Source organism: Bubalus kerabau, chromosome 15 (genome assembly GCF_029407905.1).
Source record: "Bubalus kerabau isolate K-KA32 ecotype Philippines breed swamp buffalo chromosome 15, PCC_UOA_SB_1v2, whole genome shotgun sequence".
NCBI classification, from domain to species: domain Eukaryota; kingdom Metazoa; phylum Chordata; class Mammalia; order Artiodactyla; family Bovidae; genus Bubalus; species Bubalus kerabau.
The window spans coordinates 61764841-61786252 of NC_073638.1; the positions used below are offsets into that span (position 1 = coordinate 61764841).

The window sequence follows — 21412 nt, forward strand, 5'->3', positions numbered from 1 at the left end:
AGTACACTGAGTGCCTTATCGATCTACCTGCCAGCCCGTGAATGGAAGGTAATAAAAATTTATTGAAAATTAGAAAAAAAAAAAGTCACTTATTCTAATTCCTCTGAAAGGGAGTACCAGTGTTGCATATGAATAAATCCCTCTTTCCCCAGGACTAAACTACCACCCTCCCACCAGCACAACCCTCCAAACAGCCCAGATTTAAAAATCTTGCAATTTTATTTGCATATAAAGGCCGCTAGATATAGAATATCACAATAAATTTAAAGAAACAACTGCTTTCCTAAATGTCATTAACAAGATAACATAAAATAGAATAAAGCTCAACAGCATTTACAATGGGAAAACAGAAAGGACTATTAGCGACAATATTTTGTGCTAGCGAAGATTGCATCAACACACAGTGCAAAATGGGGGGTGGGGAGGGAGGAGGACGTAAGGAGACAATTCAGGGCATTTAAATATAAAGGACAACTAAGCCTTATTTTAGTTAGCTTCCATTGCATCCATTTAAATCTATACACGCCTGCGAGTGTACCTAGATTTAACTCAAGCTCTTTAAGACCTTGAGTTCTGAGAACATGCGTCAGCTCCTTCGGACTTCTGATGCTCCACGATCAAGCATCCCTTTACAGTTGTACTGTCCTTGGCAATATTAAACCCCTAACTTAGTCATAATACACAAAAAATATTTATATATATAAACCCATATTGAAAAGGAGTCTGCACGCTCATTTTTTTTTAAACTGCATGAAATACCTGCTCTTGACAGATTCCATTTCCATGTTTTTAAAGCTAAAATAATTTAAAAGAAACAAACAAACGATGAGACCTTGTATAACCACAATATGGATCTCACTAGCTAAGCCATCCTCTAAACGAGAGCTGTTTTTTTCCCTTGACACAGCTTGCTTTATAGTGAGAGTGTGAAGGGAAGTCTTTTCCACGCCTACTTTTGTTGCAAAGATTTCTCTAAATCTGGGCCACGTCTGCAAAAAAGAAGCATTCCCAAGAAAAACAACAACAACAAACATCATAAAAATAAAATACTTCAAACAATACTCTTAAACTGTTGTGCAAATCTGGGTGGTTTTTAAAACACTGCCTACCTGCTTTATTTCTTTTTTTTTTTTTTTCCAGCTTAAAGCATATTAAAATAAGACTTTTATCACCTTTTCAAAAGAAAGCTTGGCTGTCCTTTGGCGAACACTAACAATTTACAATGGCGTGGCCTTTGAGAAAACAGAAGTCATTTTACAAATTCACAACGCTCTTTTGATTCCAAATGGATGCCCCATTTTAAAAAAAAAGGAAGAAGAAGAAGCATAACCTCTAGCATCATTTGTGTTCCAGCAATTTACAAAAAGAACTCACAGGATCTGGAAATAAACAAGGAAGAGAATGTAAGTTTATAATTAGAAAAATGGCAGTTTTTTTAGACCTTCCCTCACATTCCAATTGGGTGTCTGGAGCTTCAGGAACCCTGTGGGTTTGGAAGGTCAAATATAATTGGAGGGTTGGTCGGTTGAAAGCTGACTGTACACGTTGAGGCATTGATGTACGTTGTGTAACCGTCGGTCATAATGCCGTAACCTGTGGAGAGAGGGTGTCACACTTACTGTGAAATATACAAATGACAGTGACTGTGTGCAGGACTATCAGACAAGGAAAACAAAAAAGTCTTTGCCAGTGGGCAGTGCGATGAAATTCAGTGGAGCCCCCTCTGGATGTTACAGCTTTCAGAAGCTGCCTCCCGATTTTATTTTCTTTAAAGGGGGAATCCTCTACTTCAAAGAAAAGTGATTCCTTTTAATTTATTTCAACACTCGATTTGTAGAGGAGAGGCTGTGATTTCTTTACTAGTGAGAATAAAGAAAAAACATTTTTTCCCCCTCTTTTTTCAAATGTGATTTTCATTTCAAAGCCCTGTATTGAGTTCCAGGGAAGAAGATGAGTAACGTAAACTCCTCAAGGGGGCAAACACATCCTTCACTCAAACCCAAATGGGCTTCAAGACAGGTGAGACTCACGCAGGGTATTGCACTGGGAGTTGAGAGACATGAATGCCTAGCTTCCTTATTTATAAAATAAGCTCTAAACTGCCCCAATGAAAGTTAACAATAAGTTATCTTTTCAAAATGAATTAATTTATTTGGCTCCGCTGGGTCTTAGTTGCAGCATGCAGGATCTTTGGTTGTGGCATGTGGGATCTAGTTCCCTGACCAGGAATCAAACCTGGGGCCCCTGCATTGGAAGTGCCAGAATCCTAGCCACTAGACCATCAGGGAAATTCCAACACTAAGTGATCTTACTGTCACCTACAAATTGGTGTTTGCCAAGGGCATTTGCCATCTGCCTCTGTGGAGATGGAATCCTGTGTTGCTGTAGCTGTTGACTTTCAACATGCCCTGAAGGCAGGTCAGGATGGAGAGTGAGGCACTCTGTGCTCCAGGGAAACTGGTGGAACAGGTCTTTAGATAGTTAAGATATTTTCAGGAACTGATTTCATGACCCCAATCCTCTGTTGTTCGGTTGCTCAGTCGTGTCCGACTCTTTGTGAACCATGGACTGCAGCACTCCAGGCTTCCCTGCCCTTCACCATTTCTGGGAGTTTGCTCAAACTCATGTCCATCAAGTCGGTGATGTCATCCAACCATCTCATCCACTGTCTTCCCCTTCTCCTCCCACCTTTAATCTTTCCCAGAATCAGGGTCTTTTCTAATGAGTCAGCTCTTCGCATCAGGTGGCCAAAGTATTGGAGCTTTAGCATCAGTCCTTCCAATGAATATTCAGGACTGATTTCCTTTAGGATGGACTGGTTGGATCTCCTTGCAGTCCAAGGGACTCTCAAAAGAGTCTTCTCCAACAGCACAATTTCAAAGCATCAATTCTTCAGTGCTCAGCCTTCTTTATGGTCCATCTCTCACATCTGTACATGATTACTGGAAAAACCATAGCTTTGACTATATGGACCCCAACCCTTGCATCTCTTCATATCTAGAAAAGCAGTAAATCCCTTCATGGTGACATCAGCTCCTCGTGACTAGCAAAAAAGCTTTTATAAAGCAAATGCTTGATTGCACTGAATGCCCCCTTCACCAAAATCTTATATATTGACATTCCTCTACTACCTCTTTGGAACAGTTTCTCAGTTATCTGAGGTGCTGTCTCCCAGGCTGCCGTTCTCATTTTGCTCCAAATAAAACTTAACTCAAAACTCTCATGTTGTGCATCTTTTTAGTCAACATTTTCTTACTTGAATTGTGTGACTTTGATGTTGAGTTCCATTTTATTCAAAAGAATCAGTAATAATCAAATATCTGGGGTCTTCCTGGGTAGCTCAGCAGTGAAGAATCTGCCTGCAATGCAGGAGACTTGGGTTCAACTTCTGAGTCAGGAATATCCCCTGGAGAAGGAAATGGCAACCCACTCTAGTAATCTTGCCTGGAAAATCCTATGGACAAAGGAGGCTGGTGGTTTACCATTCTTGGGGTCACAAAGAGTCGGACACAACTTAGGAACTAAATGAGAAACAATCAAATGTCCAAGTGGTCTGGAGAGATGCCACCACAGGACACTGCTTCCTACATTTCTTATACCACTGGACCCTGGCTCAAGCGAAAACACTTCCCATCGGCAGTATAAATCTCTTGTGACCTATGAGAAGAAAGCTAAGCAAGTTTCTCTGGGCCTTTGGTATGTGTATTCATATCTCTTATAAATTTCAACATGTTGAAATTTTTAGCACGTTTGCAGATTCGCACATGTCCCTGGATACCTTATATTTTGTCTTACAGCCTCTGTAATTAAGTTTGTAATTCTATGTCGGTAATCAGGTTCTTATGGCACACAAGACTACATATGTGAAAAAAGAAATTTATCAGGACTTATACAAATAACTGATAAGGCTTTTTTTTCCCCTTCCATTTGCTAAAATTTCTCTAAATAAGCCTGTGGAGAGCTTAATGAGGGTCAATGGAAAAAATCTCTTAAGAAAAGAAAAGAAGCATTTAAAATGTGCACTGTTTAGTTCTGGGGTCATAAAGTCTTGTTATCTCTCTCCATCAAGAGGCTGGTATTTGCCCTCTCTCTGCCCTCTTCAGCTGTCTTAAACGAATAAAAGCGAGACAAGTTTATTTGAATATGATCTCCTTCCTTTTAAGCAAGTTTATTATTTGGGGACTTCAGTGGAATTCCCCAATTGTCTGGCTACTTTAAAGCTAATTAATGATTTTTTTTAAAAAGGATAAAATGCAAACTTATAGGGGAGGATGCAGAAATTCATAACTGCTCCCTAGAAATGCTATTTAGACATGATCTTCCATCCTTCTTCTACTCCCAGCCTGTATCAGGCCTTAGAGAAGTGCCCTCCTTTCCAAAGAGTGTGGCTCAAAGTCAGGGCAGGATGATATCCACTCTCAGGGAGCTGGCCCCTTGCTCTCCATCTACACAGCTCGTGCCTGCACTCGGAGCAAGCTGGATTTTCTCTGGCCCCAGTAGGATGATTTTCAATATGCTGTTTATTACCCACCTAGCCAGGAAGCCACTGGATTGAGAACTTTGCAAAGCAAACTTTGGTTTTTCACAGTGCTAGGCCTAAATTCCTCACCTGCAGGTTCATAAATAACTCAGAGCAACAGCCGTAAGTGAGTGAATATGGAGGCTGCTCACATACACACACTCATTGCACACAAACATATGTAACCAGGAGACGATGGTACAACCACAAACCTAAGGCCTGTCTGTCCCAAGGCCCAGGGACCCCTGGTTTGAAAAAGTGAGGAGAGACAAAATCTAGGGCCTCCAGCGAGGCTTTCAGATTCTATAAACTTGCCTTCACAGCTTACCCTGAAAGGCAGAAAACAGCAACTTGACCAGTTCCCATCTAGGGGAGATTTAATTATGCTGTTTAACCTCAGCCCCAACTAAAAGCACGGATGATTTCTGAGAAGTCTGAAATGGTTTTCTGAGCTTAGTAAGGACAAGTCTACCTACAAATGTGTAGCTTCTGCCACTTCTGTATCTTTCATTGCATGTACAAAGTTATTAATATTTTTTGGAGAAAGTCTTGTCTTGTGTATATTCCATATGAATTATAATATTTATAGGTAGGAAGAGGCCAAGGACATTATTTAGTCTAAAATCCAGGCCATTTCTTCTAATGCTCTTAAAGAGAAAATCTGTCCTTTATTCCATCCATGCTGCTCTGCAATAGTGGTTATCAAACACTCTTCATCAGAGCCCCGGGATTCCAGAAGTCATCTGGGGTTAGTGATGGGTTTCCCAAAAGGTGGACCAGACTCGGTTTCTTACTGTTTATGGAGGAGGGCATGGCAACCCACTCTAGTATTGCCTGGAGAACCCCGATAGACAGAGGAGACTGGTGGGCTACAGTCAATGGAGTCGCAAAGAGTTGGACATGACTGAATGACTGAGCACACACATTCTGCTTAAAAGAGAGCAGTTCTCCACAAAATACTTCTCAGCTTGAAAGCATTCCACAGGTAGAGTTTGGCAACCACCACTCCAGTTATTCCCGGTAACTAAGGTCTCCATTGTGGAATGAGATCATGGCTAATGACTCATAATGCTATGAACCCCTTTCTTCTGGTCTTACCTTCATGGATTCCACCAAACACATGGAGTTTGGGCCGGACTCGCCTCTGGACTGTGTTTAAAAGCTCCACGCAGCCCACTCTCTGAAGCTCCTTTGGAACCCAGTCTCGAAAACCTAAGGGTAAAATGCAATCAATACTCTTAATTTTCTGTCTTCAGGTAAGGTTTCATTTAGACTTTCAGGAAGCCATAACTCACAGAAGGTTTATTACATTATCTGTAATCCTAGCCTCCCCATTAAAGCTTACAATGGCTTTTAAGGAACTTTTCACTCGTCACTTTGTCTTCTTTAGGATCTTGAAAAAAAATTTTTTTTTTTGGTTTCCATTTTTTTTCTTCCGTTAATTAACATTTTTTTTTTTTCCCCTCCCTGTGAGGGATTTGATTTATTCAGCCATGGGCTTCAAATCTTCCTCATGGGCCCAATGACATTTATTCCCGGCAGTCCCATACTCTCTCTTTTTCTCTCAATTCAGTTGCTTTCTTTTTAAAATTATAGCTCTCTTAGAGCAGTCTACTTCCAAGATGTAGACTTTAAAGAAGAAGGGCTAGGAGGGACTTCCTATAAACTGGCCACAAGATATCTTGTTCTCTTTATTTTTATTATCATTTTTTATCTTTGGCAGCACAGTGTGGCATGTGGAATCTTAAGAGTTCCCCAACCAGGGATTGAATCTATGCCCCCTTGCAGTGGAAGTACAGAGTCCTAACCACTGGACCGCTAGGGAAGTCCTTGTTCACTTTCAACACATCAACTCTTAACCCTTGGTGGTTCCTGATGACCCAAGCTTGGGAATGCCAAGCTCTTCCTCTGGTCTCCTCTCTAGCAACCGGGCAACCATGGTGACCCCGTGGTGGCAATGCAGTAAGCTGGGGCTGATGGACTACCTTCACGTAAAAGCCACTTAGTTCTATGCCTAATGCAGAAAATCCATAAAAACTGACGTCAATTATAGCAAAAGTCAGCTACTGAATGATTATGGCCCAGAATGGAATCCAATCGCCTCAGTGGGATGGGGTGTTAGGAAAGCAGACAGGCCAAAAGGCTAAGTCCTAATCAGTGGGAACACACACCATTGCTCCATTAGGTGATTTCTACCACTCAGAACTGATCAGGCAGAAAGGGAGAGGCCAGCTCACTCCACTTTGTTTGGCAAAACAGTAGAAATGAAGTTTTAACATCTCTATAAAGACATGCTGACTGGGGAATGGCCAGAGAATATGGAAAAGCGTGGAATATAAGCAAGGGGCCCTATAAAAAATTCAATCAGAGATTTCAAAACTTTGCTAATTAGAGGAAAAACTTTAATCCACAGTGATTGGCATATTCCCTCATGGATTTTTTTTTTTTGAAGAGGGAAAACATCTCATTTCATATATAATCACCTGAGAAAGTGTCTTGCTGGTATCATAATAATGAAGTCCCATGTGTCACGGTTCCTTTCTTAACAGGAAAAGATTCAAGGCCAATCCCCACATCCACCTCCTACCTCCTAGTCCAGAATGTTCACAAGAATTCCCAGTTAACTATACTGATTAATGTTCAGCTTTACCTAATGAAAACGTTGCCTGGCTTTTTATTAATAGAGCTTCTCTGATAGCTCAGTTGGTAAAGAATCCGCCTCCAATGCAGGAGACCCCGGTTCAATTCCTGGGTCGGAAAGATCCCCCTGGAGGAGGGAAAGGCTACTCACTCCAGTATTCTGGCCTGGAGAATTCCATGGACTGTATAGTCCATGGGGTCGCAAAGAGTCAGACACGACTGAGCGACTTTCACTAACATTTTGGAACTCTCTGACGTAGATCATACTCTGCTACATGCACAGCCACTCTCTAAGTTACTCCAACTTTACTACAAAGAGAGGGATGGTAGCCTCTTTATTAAGAGTTCCCGGATGGGGGTGGGATGAATTGAGAGATTAGGATTAACATATATACACTACTGATACTATGTATAAAATAGATAACTAGTGAGAACCTACTGTATAGCACAGGAAATGCTACTCAATGCTCTGTGGTGACCTAAATGGGAAGGAAATCTCCCCCCAAAAGAGATAGATGTATATGTGTAGCTGATTCACTTTGTTGCACAGAAGAAACCAACATGATATTGTAAAGCAACTATACGCCAATAAAATTAATTAAAAAAAGAAAAAGAGTTCCTGGAATGTATGAATTCTTTAGAGGCCAGAATTCAGACTGACTGCCACTTGCTTTTGTACCTAAGCTAATGACTTTGTTAACAACAAATCAATTGTTCTGTTCGAAGTTATTTTCCAAATAATACTTCAGGCATGTAAACATTTCTATGCTGAGGATGTCGAAGTCCCTGACAGTAAGCAGCCTTAAGAGGATCAAGTCCAGACCTAACTAGGTTACTCAGGGAAAGGATCGAGTTGGCTAGGATTTGGTCTCTGTAGTGTCTCTCTATTTAAATCACGCTGAGCAGAATACTTAGCCAACAATTTAATGACTTAGTCTCCAATGATTGCAAAACAGGGAAATTAATTACTTATGACTTGATAAAGGTTACTGATAAGTATAACCATGTAAAGTACGGAGAAGGTGGGGGTGGGGTAGGGAAAAACCACAGGGATGGAGATTCTGAAGCTTTGAAAAGTAGGGAAGTGCTGATCTTGTGCAAATCTGTATAAATTCCCCGTCTGCAACAGAACCGGCTCCTTGTCTTGTTTTCCCTTCACTCCTCTTTATGAAAATGTGCCACCGTGGCTCATGCCCTGGTCCTCCCTTCCGCTGTTTCTTTGTGAAACACACAGCACTTCCCTTGTCAGGGCAGGAAGGCAGCACTAAGCGGTGTGGGTGGGGAGGGGGTAACATCCATGAAGATTAAATTCACATTAGGGGATATGCGTTAGGTATTTTTTATTTTTCAGGTTGACAGAGGAGGGAAGTGATATGGACAGCAACCTCAAACCGCAGGGAAAAAGTTACAAAAATCATTCATTTTTGCATTGTTTTCCCCCTCTCTCCAAACCAAGAGGATCAAGAAAACTTTCTTAGCACTGAACATTTCACAATTTAAGACGATATAGATTTCATGTTATCTGGTTTTTAATACAATTTTTTTTTTTAAAAAGGAAACTCTCCTACTATAAAGGAAACATCTGGATTGTCTGAGAATATCTTCGGGTGACAAGGCTGTGCCAGCATAATAGACACTCAGTAGATGAGAGGATCAGGGTGGTGGTCCTGTTTGAAAAGGGGCTTCCCAGGTGGCTCAGCAGTAAAGAATCTGCCTGCCAAGCAGGAGATGTGGGTTCAATTCCTGGGCCGGGAAGATCCCCTGGAGAAGGAAATGGCAACCCACTCCAATATTCTTGCCCGAGGAATCCCGGGGCAGAGGAGCCTGGTTGGCTATAGTCCATGGGGTCGAGAGTCAGACACAACTTAGTGACTAAACAACAACAAAACCTGTTGAAAAATATTCTGTGGCTAAACCAAACCACTAACAAGCACACGAATCATTAGAAGATAATTATATAAGTCAAATAATCATCTTCTGGCCCACAGTCTGGGTAACTGAAGGTAGCTGTGGTACATACTGGCAATCTAAACCTGGATGCAGCTTCACTGTATCTATAAGATCCAGCATCTTTACGTAAGGTTCAACATACTGTGCTGTGCTTAGTCGCTCAGTCGTGTCCAACTCGTTGCGACCCCATGGACTGTAGCTCACCAGGCTCCTCTGTCCATGGGGATTCTCCAGGCAAGAATACTGGAGTGGGCTGCCATGCCCTCCTCCAGGAGATCCAGGAATTGAGCCCAGGTCTCCCGCATTACAGGCAATTTTTTTTTTCCGTCTGAGCCACCATAAGTCCTTACTTAACACTTTGGCTTAAAAAAAGAGAGAGAAAAAAGATTCTTTTCCTGTATAATTAGCTCAGTGTTAAACTTTTAAAGATCTCCTAGGTTCCACTATTTCAAGGAAAAGGAAAATGAGTTCCTTTGAATGAAAGATTCCATCATTTCATTACCATTCAAAAGCCCTGTGATTGGGAGGTCTGTGTCTTCCTTCCATTCCCCACCCCACCCCCTCACTCCAAAGTGAATACAGTTCTTAAAATAAATGATCAAGCTCAAAGGACTGTGGTGCTCTATGCTCATTTGATTTTTTTCCTGAGTTGACTAAATCAAAAAATTTAATTTCAAGAACACCTGTAAGCCCAGCAGAACTGCTGAGTTTAATTATCATACTGGGTTTCTTTAAAGACATTGACTTTTCTTTTTTCAATCACTTTTTTTTTTTTTTTTGAGGAAAATGATAATGTCCCTGAAGCATTAGTCATTATGCTTGGGAAAAAAAGGCATCACAGATAACAAAAGGACACCTTTGCTTCACTTACCTAGAGGAGGTCCGTGTGTCATGAGTATGTCAATGCCCTCGGGGATGAGGTTCCACTTGTCCAGCAGAGATTGACCTCTGGGCAGGTTAAAGCCCCATCCATTAAACCACGGGGTCCTTTGGGGGAGATAATGTACATGGTATCAGGCCAGCAGAGCCACATGTCCGCTCTACACGATTTCTCTCTCACACATTCATTCCCCTATGGTTTGCATTGCTCTCTTTTCTCTTTCTGATGGTTGGCCCTGGCAGCAGGATGCTTTTTTGTTGACTGCTTCAAATCCAGTGCATCTGAAATCAAGTGTGGAGCCTATGAATTGTTCAACTAGAAAGGGGCACAAGAGCCTTTCCAGTGGAGACTTTCCCAGCAGACCTCTATCAAAATCTTAACAATGCTTTGTCTTCCCCCAAATCTCAGTGCTTCCGAAAGATGCCCAACCCAGATCTGAAGCCTATCCACTCTTGCTATAGTGCCTCAGGGCTAAAAAATTTCATCACTCTCCCTTCTTCCTCACCATCACTATGGAAGGGCTTCACCAGAAAGATTCTTACTGAAATTCTTGGAGAAATAGACAAGCGCTCTGAAGGCAGAAACCTGTGCACTTTTGAGATGTTTTGAACATCCTGGACTGAGAATGCTGAAAAGAGTTGGGAGGCGGGGGGCTCTGAAAGGTGAGAAGGGACACAGGGAACAAAAACTCAATGTGGAATTTTCCCCCATCACCGAAAGGAAGACTTCTGGGGACATTCTTGGTCACTCTGGAATCCATTCTCCTGACACCAAATGCATGCATTCCACCCTCTCAGGGATGTCTGCTCTAGGAATGAGTCTCTGAGATTGATGCTCTACATCGAAATGATGGTGTCTTCGTCCATCCAATGAGGGTTTCTAACTGGAGCTGAAAATGTCTCTATCATTTATAACAACGGGAGAATGATCATTTTTCTTCTATAAGTACTACAGACTAAATCACATCAGCACCCAACAGTGCCCAGTGCTGTCCTGTTCCCAAACATCTAGATGTAACCATTATTTTTCGAAACCAATTCTCTTTTGTGCTGCAGGAAAATTCTAATTTACTAGGGTATACACGTCAAGGACAAGTTGGTCAGTTTCCTGGCTAAGCCCAACTTTTCCCTTCAGCTTAAGCTGCCCCGTCCATGCCCACTGAGAGAGGTAACCCTGTGTACAAGGGCGCCTGGTTTGTTACAGATAATAAAATGGGGGCATGACTATTTAAAGCCAGTCATGGGTTAGACTAATCAGTGACTCTCAAGACTCTGCACTCAGAAACACTTAGCCATCATTCTTTTGGGGGTGGGCATGCATAGTCAAGGGGCTTCCCAGGTAGTGCTAGTGGTAAAGAACCTGCCTGCCAATGCAGGAGACATAAGAGTTGTGGGTTCGACCCCTGGGTCCAGAAGATCCCCTGGAGGAGGGCATGGCAATCCACTCCAGTATTCTTGTCTGGAGAATCCCATGGACAGAGGAGCCTGGCGGGCTACAGTCCATAGACTCACAAAGAGTTGGACACGACTGAAGCGACTTAACACACACACGTGCATGGTCAAGGCCAGAGGTGAAAAGATGGCACCTGACAGCCTGGTGAAGATCCACCTTAAGGGGAGAACCACACCTGAGGTGGCTGAGAGTAAGTTTCAGAGATAACAGACTGTGTGGCCTCAGCTAGAAAAAGAGAAACCAAGGAAATATCTGACTTGGTTCCTAACCAAGTCCCTAAGCCATCCTCAGAAAACTTACTTGTAATAACAATAGCTATTCAATAACAATCATCATTATTAAAGCTATTATTTAGTGAGTGTTCACTCCATGTCAAGGTACCACTCTAAGTCCTTTATTTGTATTAACACATTCAAAGCTCACAACAAGCTCATGAGATAGGTGCTCTTACTAAGCACATTTTACAGATGAGAAAACTGAAGTACAGAGCGGGCAGGTAAACACAGCCGATGAACTAGACAAAAACCCAAGCAGTCTGATTCCAAAACCAAGACTTGTAATCACCATGCAATTCTCCTTCTCATACGCAACCTGGATTAATTTACTTCTTGCCATGAATAAGCCTGCCTCTGTATTCTTTCAAGTTTGAGTGTCTTATTGCTTGTAGTCAAATGAGCTCTGAACCAGAATAGGACATCAACTGCATGGTTCTGAAATCCAGCCATAAGATGCTGAAGTGCACAGGGATGGTTTCTGCCTATGAAAGTCATCCTCAGGATTTTGTTGGAGCAGCCTAAAGAGAGGGCTTCCTTGGGTGGCTCGGTGGTAAAGGACCCAGCGGCCAATTCAGGATATGTGGCTTCGATTCCTGGGTCAGGGAGATCCCTTGAAGAAGGAAATGTCTCCTACGTTGGCAGGCAGTTTCTTTTTTCTCATCTGTAAAAAGTGGATTGCCATTTTCTTCTCCAGTAACTCATTCTTGCCTGGAAATCCCATGGACAAAGGAGCCTGGTGAGCTACAGTCCAAGGGGTCACAAAAAGTCAGACATGACTTACTGACTAAACAACAACAACCAAAGACAAGCCATGGTTTCATTTCTGGGATCCTAACTTGAGAAGTATGGAAGCCTAGTATTGCCCGGGAGCTATTTTACACCATGCAGATAGTTTGTGGTTGAAAAAAAAATCACCACAAAGAATGCCAAGCCAAGAAGCAGAGTGCCTTGAGGATCTTGTTGGCATGGGAAACCACATTTTTCTTCCAAGTATATAAGCCACCAAAATCCTTTTCTTCTTATTAGTTTGAGTTAGATCCTGTTTCTTGCAACTAAAATAGTTCTAATATATACAGTTACTGTATTTAGTATGGTGGTGGTGGTTTAGTCATTAGTGTTCATTGCTCAGTCGTGGCCAACTTTTTGTTGGACTGTAGTCCAGATCTCGTGGACTGTAGCCCTCCAGGCTCCTCTGTCCATGGGATCTCCCAGGCAAGAATACTGGAGTGGATTGCCATTTCTTTCTCCAGGGGATCTTCCCGACCCAAGATCAAACCCAGGTCTCCTGCGTTGCAGGTAGATTTTTTACCGACTGGGCTAGCCGAGAAGCCCATAAATGACCTATGTATCTGTGGTTGGCAATCATTATCCACACCCCAAGATATCCATGTCCTAATCCCCGGAGCCTATAAATATATTACTTTTCATGACAAAGGGGGATTAAAAGTCTGCCAATGGAGTTTAGGACCTAACCTTGAACTATGGAGTGGAGATGATCCTGGATTACCTAGGTGGTTCAGCGAAAGCACAAGGTCCTTAAAAGTGAAGAAGGCAGGCAAAAGAGATTAAAATGATGCAGTGTAAGAAACAATCAACTTGCTGCGGCTGGCTTTGAAGAGGAAGGAAGAGGAACACAAACTAAGGAATGTGGGCAGTGTCAAGAAGCTGGAGAAGGTAAGGAGAGAAAACAAAGGCTCTCACAGAGACTCCAGAAAGGAGTACAACCCTGGTGACACCTGGATTCAGCCCAGTGTGACCACTGTCAGATTTCTGACCAACAGACTGAGAGGTAATAAGTATGTGTCGGCTTAGGTAAATGGATAAAGAAGATGCGGTATACATATACAATGACTACTACTCAGCCACGAAAGAGAGTAAATGTTTTCCACTTGCAGTAACATGGATGGACTTGGAGGGTTTTATGCCACGTGAAATGTCAGACACAGAAAGACAAATACTGTATGATACCACTTAAATGTGGAATCTAACAAATACAACAAACTAGGGAATGTAACAACAAAAAAAGAAGCAGATTCACCAGATATAGAGAACACGTTAGTGGTTACCAGAGGGGAGAGGAGGAAGGAGGTGCAATACCGAGAGAGGGGAGCAGGAGGTGCAAACGGTTAGGTGCACAATAAGCTACAAGGATGTGTTGGACAATGTGGGGAATATGGCCAATATTTTATAATAACTATAAATGGAGTATAACCTTTAAAAATTGTGACTATATTGTACACCTGTAACATGATATTGTACAACTATACTGCAATTTAAAATATATTAAAAATAAATATATGTTGTTTTATGCCACTAAATTTGTGATGATCTGTTATAACAGCAACAGAAAACTAATAGAGTATCAAACTGTCTAGTTATAAAATCTAGGGACTAAATAGGGACTTCCTTGGTGGTCCAGTGGCTAAGACTGTGCTCCCAATGCGGGGGCGGGGCTCGATCCCTGGTCAGAGAACTAGATCCCATTTGCTGCAACTAAGAGTTCATCTGCTGTAACTAAGACCCAGCACAGTCAAATAAATAAATGAACAAATAAACAAAATATACTTGAAAAAAATCCACAGATTACGAGCGGCCTGAGACTCACCTGGTACCCAGTGTACATTCAATCAACAGGCCTTCCACAACCACACTGTCTGTGACCCTTTCAGACCTCAATGAGCCAACCTTGCTCTCTCTTGACTTTTAGGACTAGCCTGTCTTCAGGATCTTCAATATTTTCATTAGAGTCTAAAAAGAGCTTTGCCAGTTTGGGATGCCCATCTTTCCCCTTTATTATACAATAATGATCTGCTTCCCAGATTTGTTTTAAAAGTAAAAAGAGAGAGAAAAAAAAGGCAAGTTCAGAACCCAGTGAAGACTTAGTGAGCATTCTGGCATGAGAGAGAGGAAAATAAGCAAAAACATCTGTTTTCCTGGATTTTGAAAACAAGCTTCTGGGCCGATGGGTCCTGTCTGAATGGTGAATAAAGAAGGGTTTGAAAGAGTCCCAAGCACACCCAAGTCGTTGGTACAATGAGGGGCTCTGATTTCACTGCCGGAGTCTGTCCAAGGGCAGTCAGCCCCTGAACCCCTAGGGTATTCCAGCGGCTTCCAGAGTCAAAGGAATGGGACACTCTTTCCAGTTTTTCCTGATAGAATTTTCTCTTAGAAACCCACAGCCATATTCCCCCACGAAATGCTCAGTTTTACAAGGGCTCTGTAACAGATTAAGACAGGCCCATGGTCTAGAGATACCTTAAATTTTATTTGGTTAATGTTAAGCCTATGACAAAATCCAGATGGTTCCAAGTTAAGGGTAAACTTTGAAAATGTTTGGCTTTTCTTTTGACTCAAACCTGTATGTGCACAAGAGCAAGAGAGAGGTTAAGTTGTATGAAAAATAACATTTATCAAGTCCCTGATATGCTTGCTTCCCTGGTGGCTTAGACAGTAAAGAATCTGTCTGCAATGTGGGAGACCCAGGTTCGATCCCTGGGTGGGGAAGATCCCCTTAAGAAGGGCATGGCAACCCACTCCAGTATTCTTGCCTGAAGAATCCCATGGACAGAAAAGCCTGGTGGGCTACAGTTCATGGGGTTGCAGAAAGTTGGACACAACTGAATGAACATAAAGAAATATGCTTTCTGTAGGGGTCTGGCTTTACATAGACTATTATATTTATTAATAATTTCTTATAACAGTCCTTGATATTGGTATCAACAATCCTTGATATCGAAAAAATAATCCTTGATAATCCTTAGGTATTATCAGCTCTGTTTTTAGATAAAAAGCCTGATGATCAGTGATGTGCAGTCATTTATTCATGTTCCCAGGGTTGGCAAGAGGCAGAACCAAGATTTTAACCCAGATCTGTTGGCTTCAAAGCCTGTGTTCTCTCTGTGCACAATGCAGAACTAAAATCTTGCAGCCCAGTTTTCATTTGGCTTTCACATATATAAACAAGGCTGATCAATACAGTCTCTGAGGCTGTGCATTGCGTAACTGCAGAGGGCTCCATGGCACTGTGATGGAGGTGGCTCTTAGTGAAAATTCAGTGTGACTTCAACAATGCTGGATGCTTTCTGTTCCTCTGGATCCTCCAGATCAGGCCTTTTCCATAAGACAGTGACCAATAAATGGGAAAAGCAGCCCAGTGATGGGCTCTAGAATTATCCCAGCATGGTACAATAAATGGGACATATAGAAGTGGGAGACCTGTGTGCTCATTTGCATTCTGGAATCAATTCACCAAGGCACAAGACCTTTAGATAGGAGAAAGAACCTCAGTGGGCCAGTTTCTTCATCTGAGCAAAGAATGAGTGGGTGGATGCCATTACAGGAGTTCAGGACTGCTTTTGGACTTCCCTGGTGGGTCAGATGGTAAAAGAATCTGCCTGCAATGCAGGAGACCTGGGTTCAATCCCTGGGAAGATTCCCCTGGAGAAGGGAATGGCTACCCACTCCAGTATTGCTTTTAGGCTACAGAAATGTTATGCAGAGGCCCCAGACCCAAAGCAGGTACATGCAGGGGTGTTCTTGCTGAGGGGGAAGGGGCTCCAAACCTGCTCACTCCCTCAGCCCCCTCCTCCTTTCTGACTTACACCTCTGAGCACAACTGGCAAAACCTAGCATTTGATGATCTTTCTGTGATCTAAAAACCACCAAATTCTATCCCTCTCTGCAGCCTATCTATGTTCTGAGTAAATGCTGCAAATTGCACTCAATGAATTACCTAAACTGCCTGTAAGGGACCAAGTCCAGTGTGGGAGAAATAGCCGCACAGAGTGGAGACTGACCGTGTCAGCGTCAATGAATAATGTTTTATCCAGTTGAGTTTCAACCTGAAACACGAAACCCCAGCAGTAAGCCCATCAGGGGTTCACTGGAAAATGTGTGCGCAGCCAATCTCCAGTGGCCCACAATGAGTTTTGTTCTGTAGCAATGGGGAGGCAAGAGGGGGAAGGAGGAGGAGGGGAGAATCCACAGGAACAACGTCTACTGCCTTGGCCAAGGACTTAATAATTAGCTGTGACTAACAAATGCCACCTGGGAACCGACTTGTAAGAAAATGCCCCACAAAGCACCCCACTGCCAATGGGCCAATCCGAGCCCACGACCGCCCCTCCTAGACAGGGATCAGAAAGTCCTGGAAGGAAGGGGAGGTCGTCAGCTGCCTGAAGCCAGTGGACCAAAGACCCAGATGGATGGACGCTCGAGATGCTGTCAAGGCACCCTCCCCCTTGTTCTCAGAATTACAGGCACTTGGCCTCTCTGGGCTGCGAGTCCAGGGGCAGGTGCTATGGGAGTTCACAGAGGCAGAACTTGTTCCGAACAATGTCAATACAAAACAGGTTTGTTCTCTGGAAGCAGGCTGAGATGAAATCGCTGCAAAGGTCATGTGTGTTTGCCATACACAATCCTGTGGGGCGGGCGGAAGGGAGCTGCCGGAGCATAAATCCCAGGTTTGGACAGGTGAATGGCTGTTCACTCCCCCACCAACTCCAGTGGGGGCTGGGCGCACCCCAGCAAAGCAGGATTTGGAAACGAACAGTTGGTACTTGTTCAGCTCAGATGGGCTACTCAGGTTTACAGCCCTGGTGTTGGGCAGTGCCAACAATTCCCCAAGGGCTATGGGACCAGGGCAGGGTGCATCACCAAGGTTTGGGATTCTTAATGAAGACAGTTGCCTCGGTGCCCCCCCTGCAGAGATTAGGGCTGGAAGCACTAGGCGGGATTCTGCACGAAAGCTGTAAAGGGGAAAAGTGCAAGCTCAGGGAACACCCGGATTTAATTAAGAGCTGGAGGGTTGGCTGTGCCACTTAAAACTACAAGAACCTGGGGGTTTTGTAAAAGTTAGCCATTCTTGTTTTGAAGGCAGTAGGTACAATACACATTCAAGTCCCAGGTCTATTCACTGGCTGGCTTCTCTGACTCTTAGTTTCCTCAACTTTCAAAAAGTAACAGAATATCTGCCTAAGTAGATAAAGTGAGACGATGTAATTTATGTAAAACTTTTGGCAGAGAACTGCCAGAGAATATTAATGTGCAGCTTCTAATTTATATATGCTGTATACTGACAGTGTGTGAGATGTATATATACACATGTGTACAGACATAATTGTTCACGTTATTTTTTTCTCTCTAGAATTTCCCAAGCTACGGCTCATCAAACCCTAGACCCCACTGCACCAGACTCTGGAAGAGTCCCCAGTGCACAGGCAAGCATTACTAGATGGCTAGATAGTGCCTGATTTCCTCTGGCTGATTACTTATTAAAAGGCACTTCCTCAGCTCACGTCTGAGTGGAAGTTTTTCAGAAAGGCACTCCCTTGCTTGGTGGCTGGCTCAGTCTTGCATAGACAATCCGGTGGAATGTGAGAGCACAGGGCAAAACGGTTAGTCAAGGCTGCTTAGCCGGCAAGTACAGGTGGCTAGATTTTGACAGGATTTTAAATTGGGGAAGTTCAAGGAAGGGGGTTGCTCTGGGTCCCTGGAATATTTATAATAAGGGGGCTCAGAGAGGTTCCGTGGAGGAATCGACACGCTACTAATTAAAGCCTTCACTGCCGCCTGGCGCCTCTGTGAAGCAAAACTCAGGAACCAGGAGCCAGTTTCCACATTCCCTTTCTTTTCTAAATGGTAGAGCTTCAGAATCGCAACCTCCTCCACACCAGGCACTCCCGGCCACCATTGGCCCCTCTGACTACACATCACATCAGGTCCGAGAGAAGCTAATTTAACCACCGCTGGTTAAAATCACACCGCACTTCACAGCGCCTTTCACATGCCATGAAGCTGTCATGATAATTCTTGATCTCTGGCTCACCTGACAGCTTAGCCCTCCCTTGACTGCAAAGCTTCCCGTCAGTTAGAAATAGCAGTTTCCCTGGCACCAGATGTGTCATCCTGAATACCCAGATGAAAGGCAGACACCTGCCCCGCTCCCCTCCTTGCTTCCTTTTCTCTCCACAGCTCTGGAGTTTGTTTAAGCCAGGCCTCTCCCTCCCCGAGTCCCTCCACTTGGCAGCCTGGAAGTTACTCTCCCATGCAATTAAAAAGCTGTCTTGCATTAGCCCATGGAAGGTCGTGCAGCAAAGAGACGCACGCGGTAACTGACGTTGCTAGAAGAGAGACGCAAAGCTGAATTTCAAGGGGAGACTGACACCCCTGGGCAGCTGCCTGGGAAGCCTGCCTTACCCAAACCACGGGCTCAGCTGCCTCCAAAGGGCAGGGCCGGCTTCTCTCACACCAGCTGTCTAATCCCATCACTTCACTATGGCCTGGTAGCTTCGCCTTTCATTATGATTGGGATGAAAAGAGATACTGTGCTGATAAAGGGCAGGCCTGGATGAATAACATGGTCGGTTGCCATAGACAGGACAAGAGCAAATCACAACCAAGGTGGTCACCTGAGGCCCATGAGCTACAAGTAGAGGTTTTGTAATCCCAGTCAGCACACACCTCTGTCTTGACAAACAGGCTGACGGCGTCCTCTTTTTGTAAATAACGAGGAGCAAGTGTCAGAAATAAGCCTCTGCTACCATTTTCCTCTCTTGATGGAAAGGACATGATGTAAGCAGAGTTTGCTTTAGGAGCCAAGATAAAAAAAAAACACTCTGACCTGTTTTTGAACTTGGTGTGCCCTGAATTATTAAAAATAATGTTACAGCATCTGCCTGGCCCTCCGAAGCATACCTGCTTTTAATCTTCAAAACAAGTTCACAGCAGGAAGAGAAAGATTTTCAATCGGTTTCCTTCCCATTGGGCTGTGACGGAGACTGTTCCCATCCATCAAGGAAAGAATCCGACAGGGGAAAGGAAAGACCGTGGCAGGACTTCTGTCTTGGTGGGTAGGTGAGGCGGCCTTGGGGTTATGCCCTGATGCTTCCAGACATGGCTCTTGGTTTGTCGACAAGGAAATCAGAGGACGGGGTACCAGGGCACCTGACCAGGAGGGGCCTGCATCCGAGCGCCCCCAATGCGACCTGTAGTAATTGACATCTAATCCCCAGCAGGGAGAATTCCTCAAAGAGGGGCATCACAGCCAAGTTTGAAAGAAAAAGGAGGCTCAGTGGATAGAGAGAAGTAGAAAAAAGAAAAGCAGAATTCATTTTCTCTAATAAGTTTTATATAGTAAAATAAAAATATATATCATAAAATTTAATATTCTAACCATTTGTGAGTGTCTAATTCAGTGGCATTAAGTACATTCACAGTGTTGTACAACCATCACCACTGTCCATCTCCTGAGCTTTTTCACATGCCCGATAGCAGATGTGACCCACGGACAATAGCTTCCTGTCGCTCCTCCCCGCAGCCCCTGACAGCCACCATCCTACTTTCTGTCTCCACAAATATGACCACTCCAGGTGCCCCATGTAAGTGGAATCTTACTGTATTTGTCCTTGTGGGTCTTGCTTATTTTGCTTAGCATCATATGCTCAAGATTCATCCAAGCTGAAGCATGTGTCAGAAATTCATTCCTTTTTACAGCTGAAAAAATTCCACTGTATGGGTATACAGCATTCACTTTTTTTTTTTTCCATCTAAGGTTTCTGAAAGTTCAGGATGTGCCAGGCACTAAGCTTGGCCATAAGGCATCAAGGATGACAAGTCTGAGTTTCTTTTTGCAGCAAGTGCACAGATACTGGGTTAAAAGCTCAGAGGATGGGATCGGTATGGTCCTTCTGGGGCATTTAATCACTCAGCAGACATGACCTGCATGCCTATAGTGAGCCAGGGTCTGGCAAGGTCGTTGCTGGGAATACAAAACTGAATACAGTTTCCAGGATAAACCCATGGCTCACCATTTCATAGGTAAAGTTGCCCTGGACTAGAAGTCTTTAAATGCTGATCTTCTTTCCTAAGTAACCTAATTTCTGAAGAACTTGGGGGAACACCAAAATGATCTGAGGATGAACCAGCAATTTCAAGTGCAGACTGGACAGGAGGGGACCAGGGGCAGAGCAAGCAGGACTTTGGGGAGAAGTGTCTCCTTCCACATCCACCCCTTAGGAAGACTCCAGGGCTAATACCAGAAACAAGAGACAGAACCACATCCTACCAGAGAACAAGCCTGGCAGGGCAGTGTGTGTCACACGCCTGGCTGGCTTGAAAGCACGGGACAAACAGGACAGGGTAGGAGGTGGGAAGAGTGCCAGGTACTCGGCAAACTGTGCAGACAGCACCTGCCCCCACCCCACTATCCTGCAGACATGTCACAGACACCTAGTCGGAAGGGAGTCTTTATGTAGCTTAGGTTTCCTAAAAGAGTAAGAAAACGAGGAAAGGTGGCTTTGGGGTTAGCTGGATATGATCGCGTTACACAGTGAACTCTTTAAGAATTGACGTTAACAGACAGGAATGGACTGATAAAATCTCTGCTCCCAAATAGAGAATAAAACAGTATTTTGTTGTGTTTTGTTTAGAACATGTCTGTGTTTAGTGTGTTTTGTCACACATACATTTTGTTTTTGCTGGTTTCTTTTTATATAATTTAATATTTGAGGGCACCAGGGGGAGGACTGCACTGGTAAGAAAGCCTGACCCTGAAAAACAGACCCAAAGAGAGTAAATGATCAGAGGGCCAAAACCAATAGGCAGCCACTCGTTAAACACAACAAGGAAGACTGGAAGTTCAATGACTTCCTTGGCCTGGTTCACCACTGCGTCCCGAGCACCTGGCCCAGAGCAGAA

The 21412-nt window shown here is 43.6% G+C and overlaps 1 protein-coding gene and 1 non-coding gene across 2 annotated transcripts in view; both read right to left on the minus strand.

Moving 5' to 3' along the window:
• Positions 1 to 270: 270 nt before the first annotated feature.
• The window catches only part of MPPED2 (metallophosphoesterase domain containing 2), a 203107-nt gene continuing 181965 nt past the window's right edge, over positions 271 to 21412 (minus strand). Inside the window, exons 4-6 of the mRNA XM_055549195.1 lie at positions 9981 to 10096; positions 5618 to 5731; positions 271 to 1593 (exon numbers count right to left, since the gene is read on the minus strand). Coding sequence (XP_055405170.1) covers positions 1475 to 1593; positions 5618 to 5731; positions 9981 to 10096 — 349 coding nt within the window. The 3' untranslated portion in view covers positions 271 to 1474. The remainder of the gene's footprint in view (positions 1594 to 5617; positions 5732 to 9980; positions 10097 to 21412) is intronic.
• Positions 2215 to 2288, minus strand: TRNAG-UCC (transfer RNA glycine (anticodon UCC)). Its single transcript has one exon. It is a non-coding gene; the product is annotated as a tRNA-Gly (tRNA).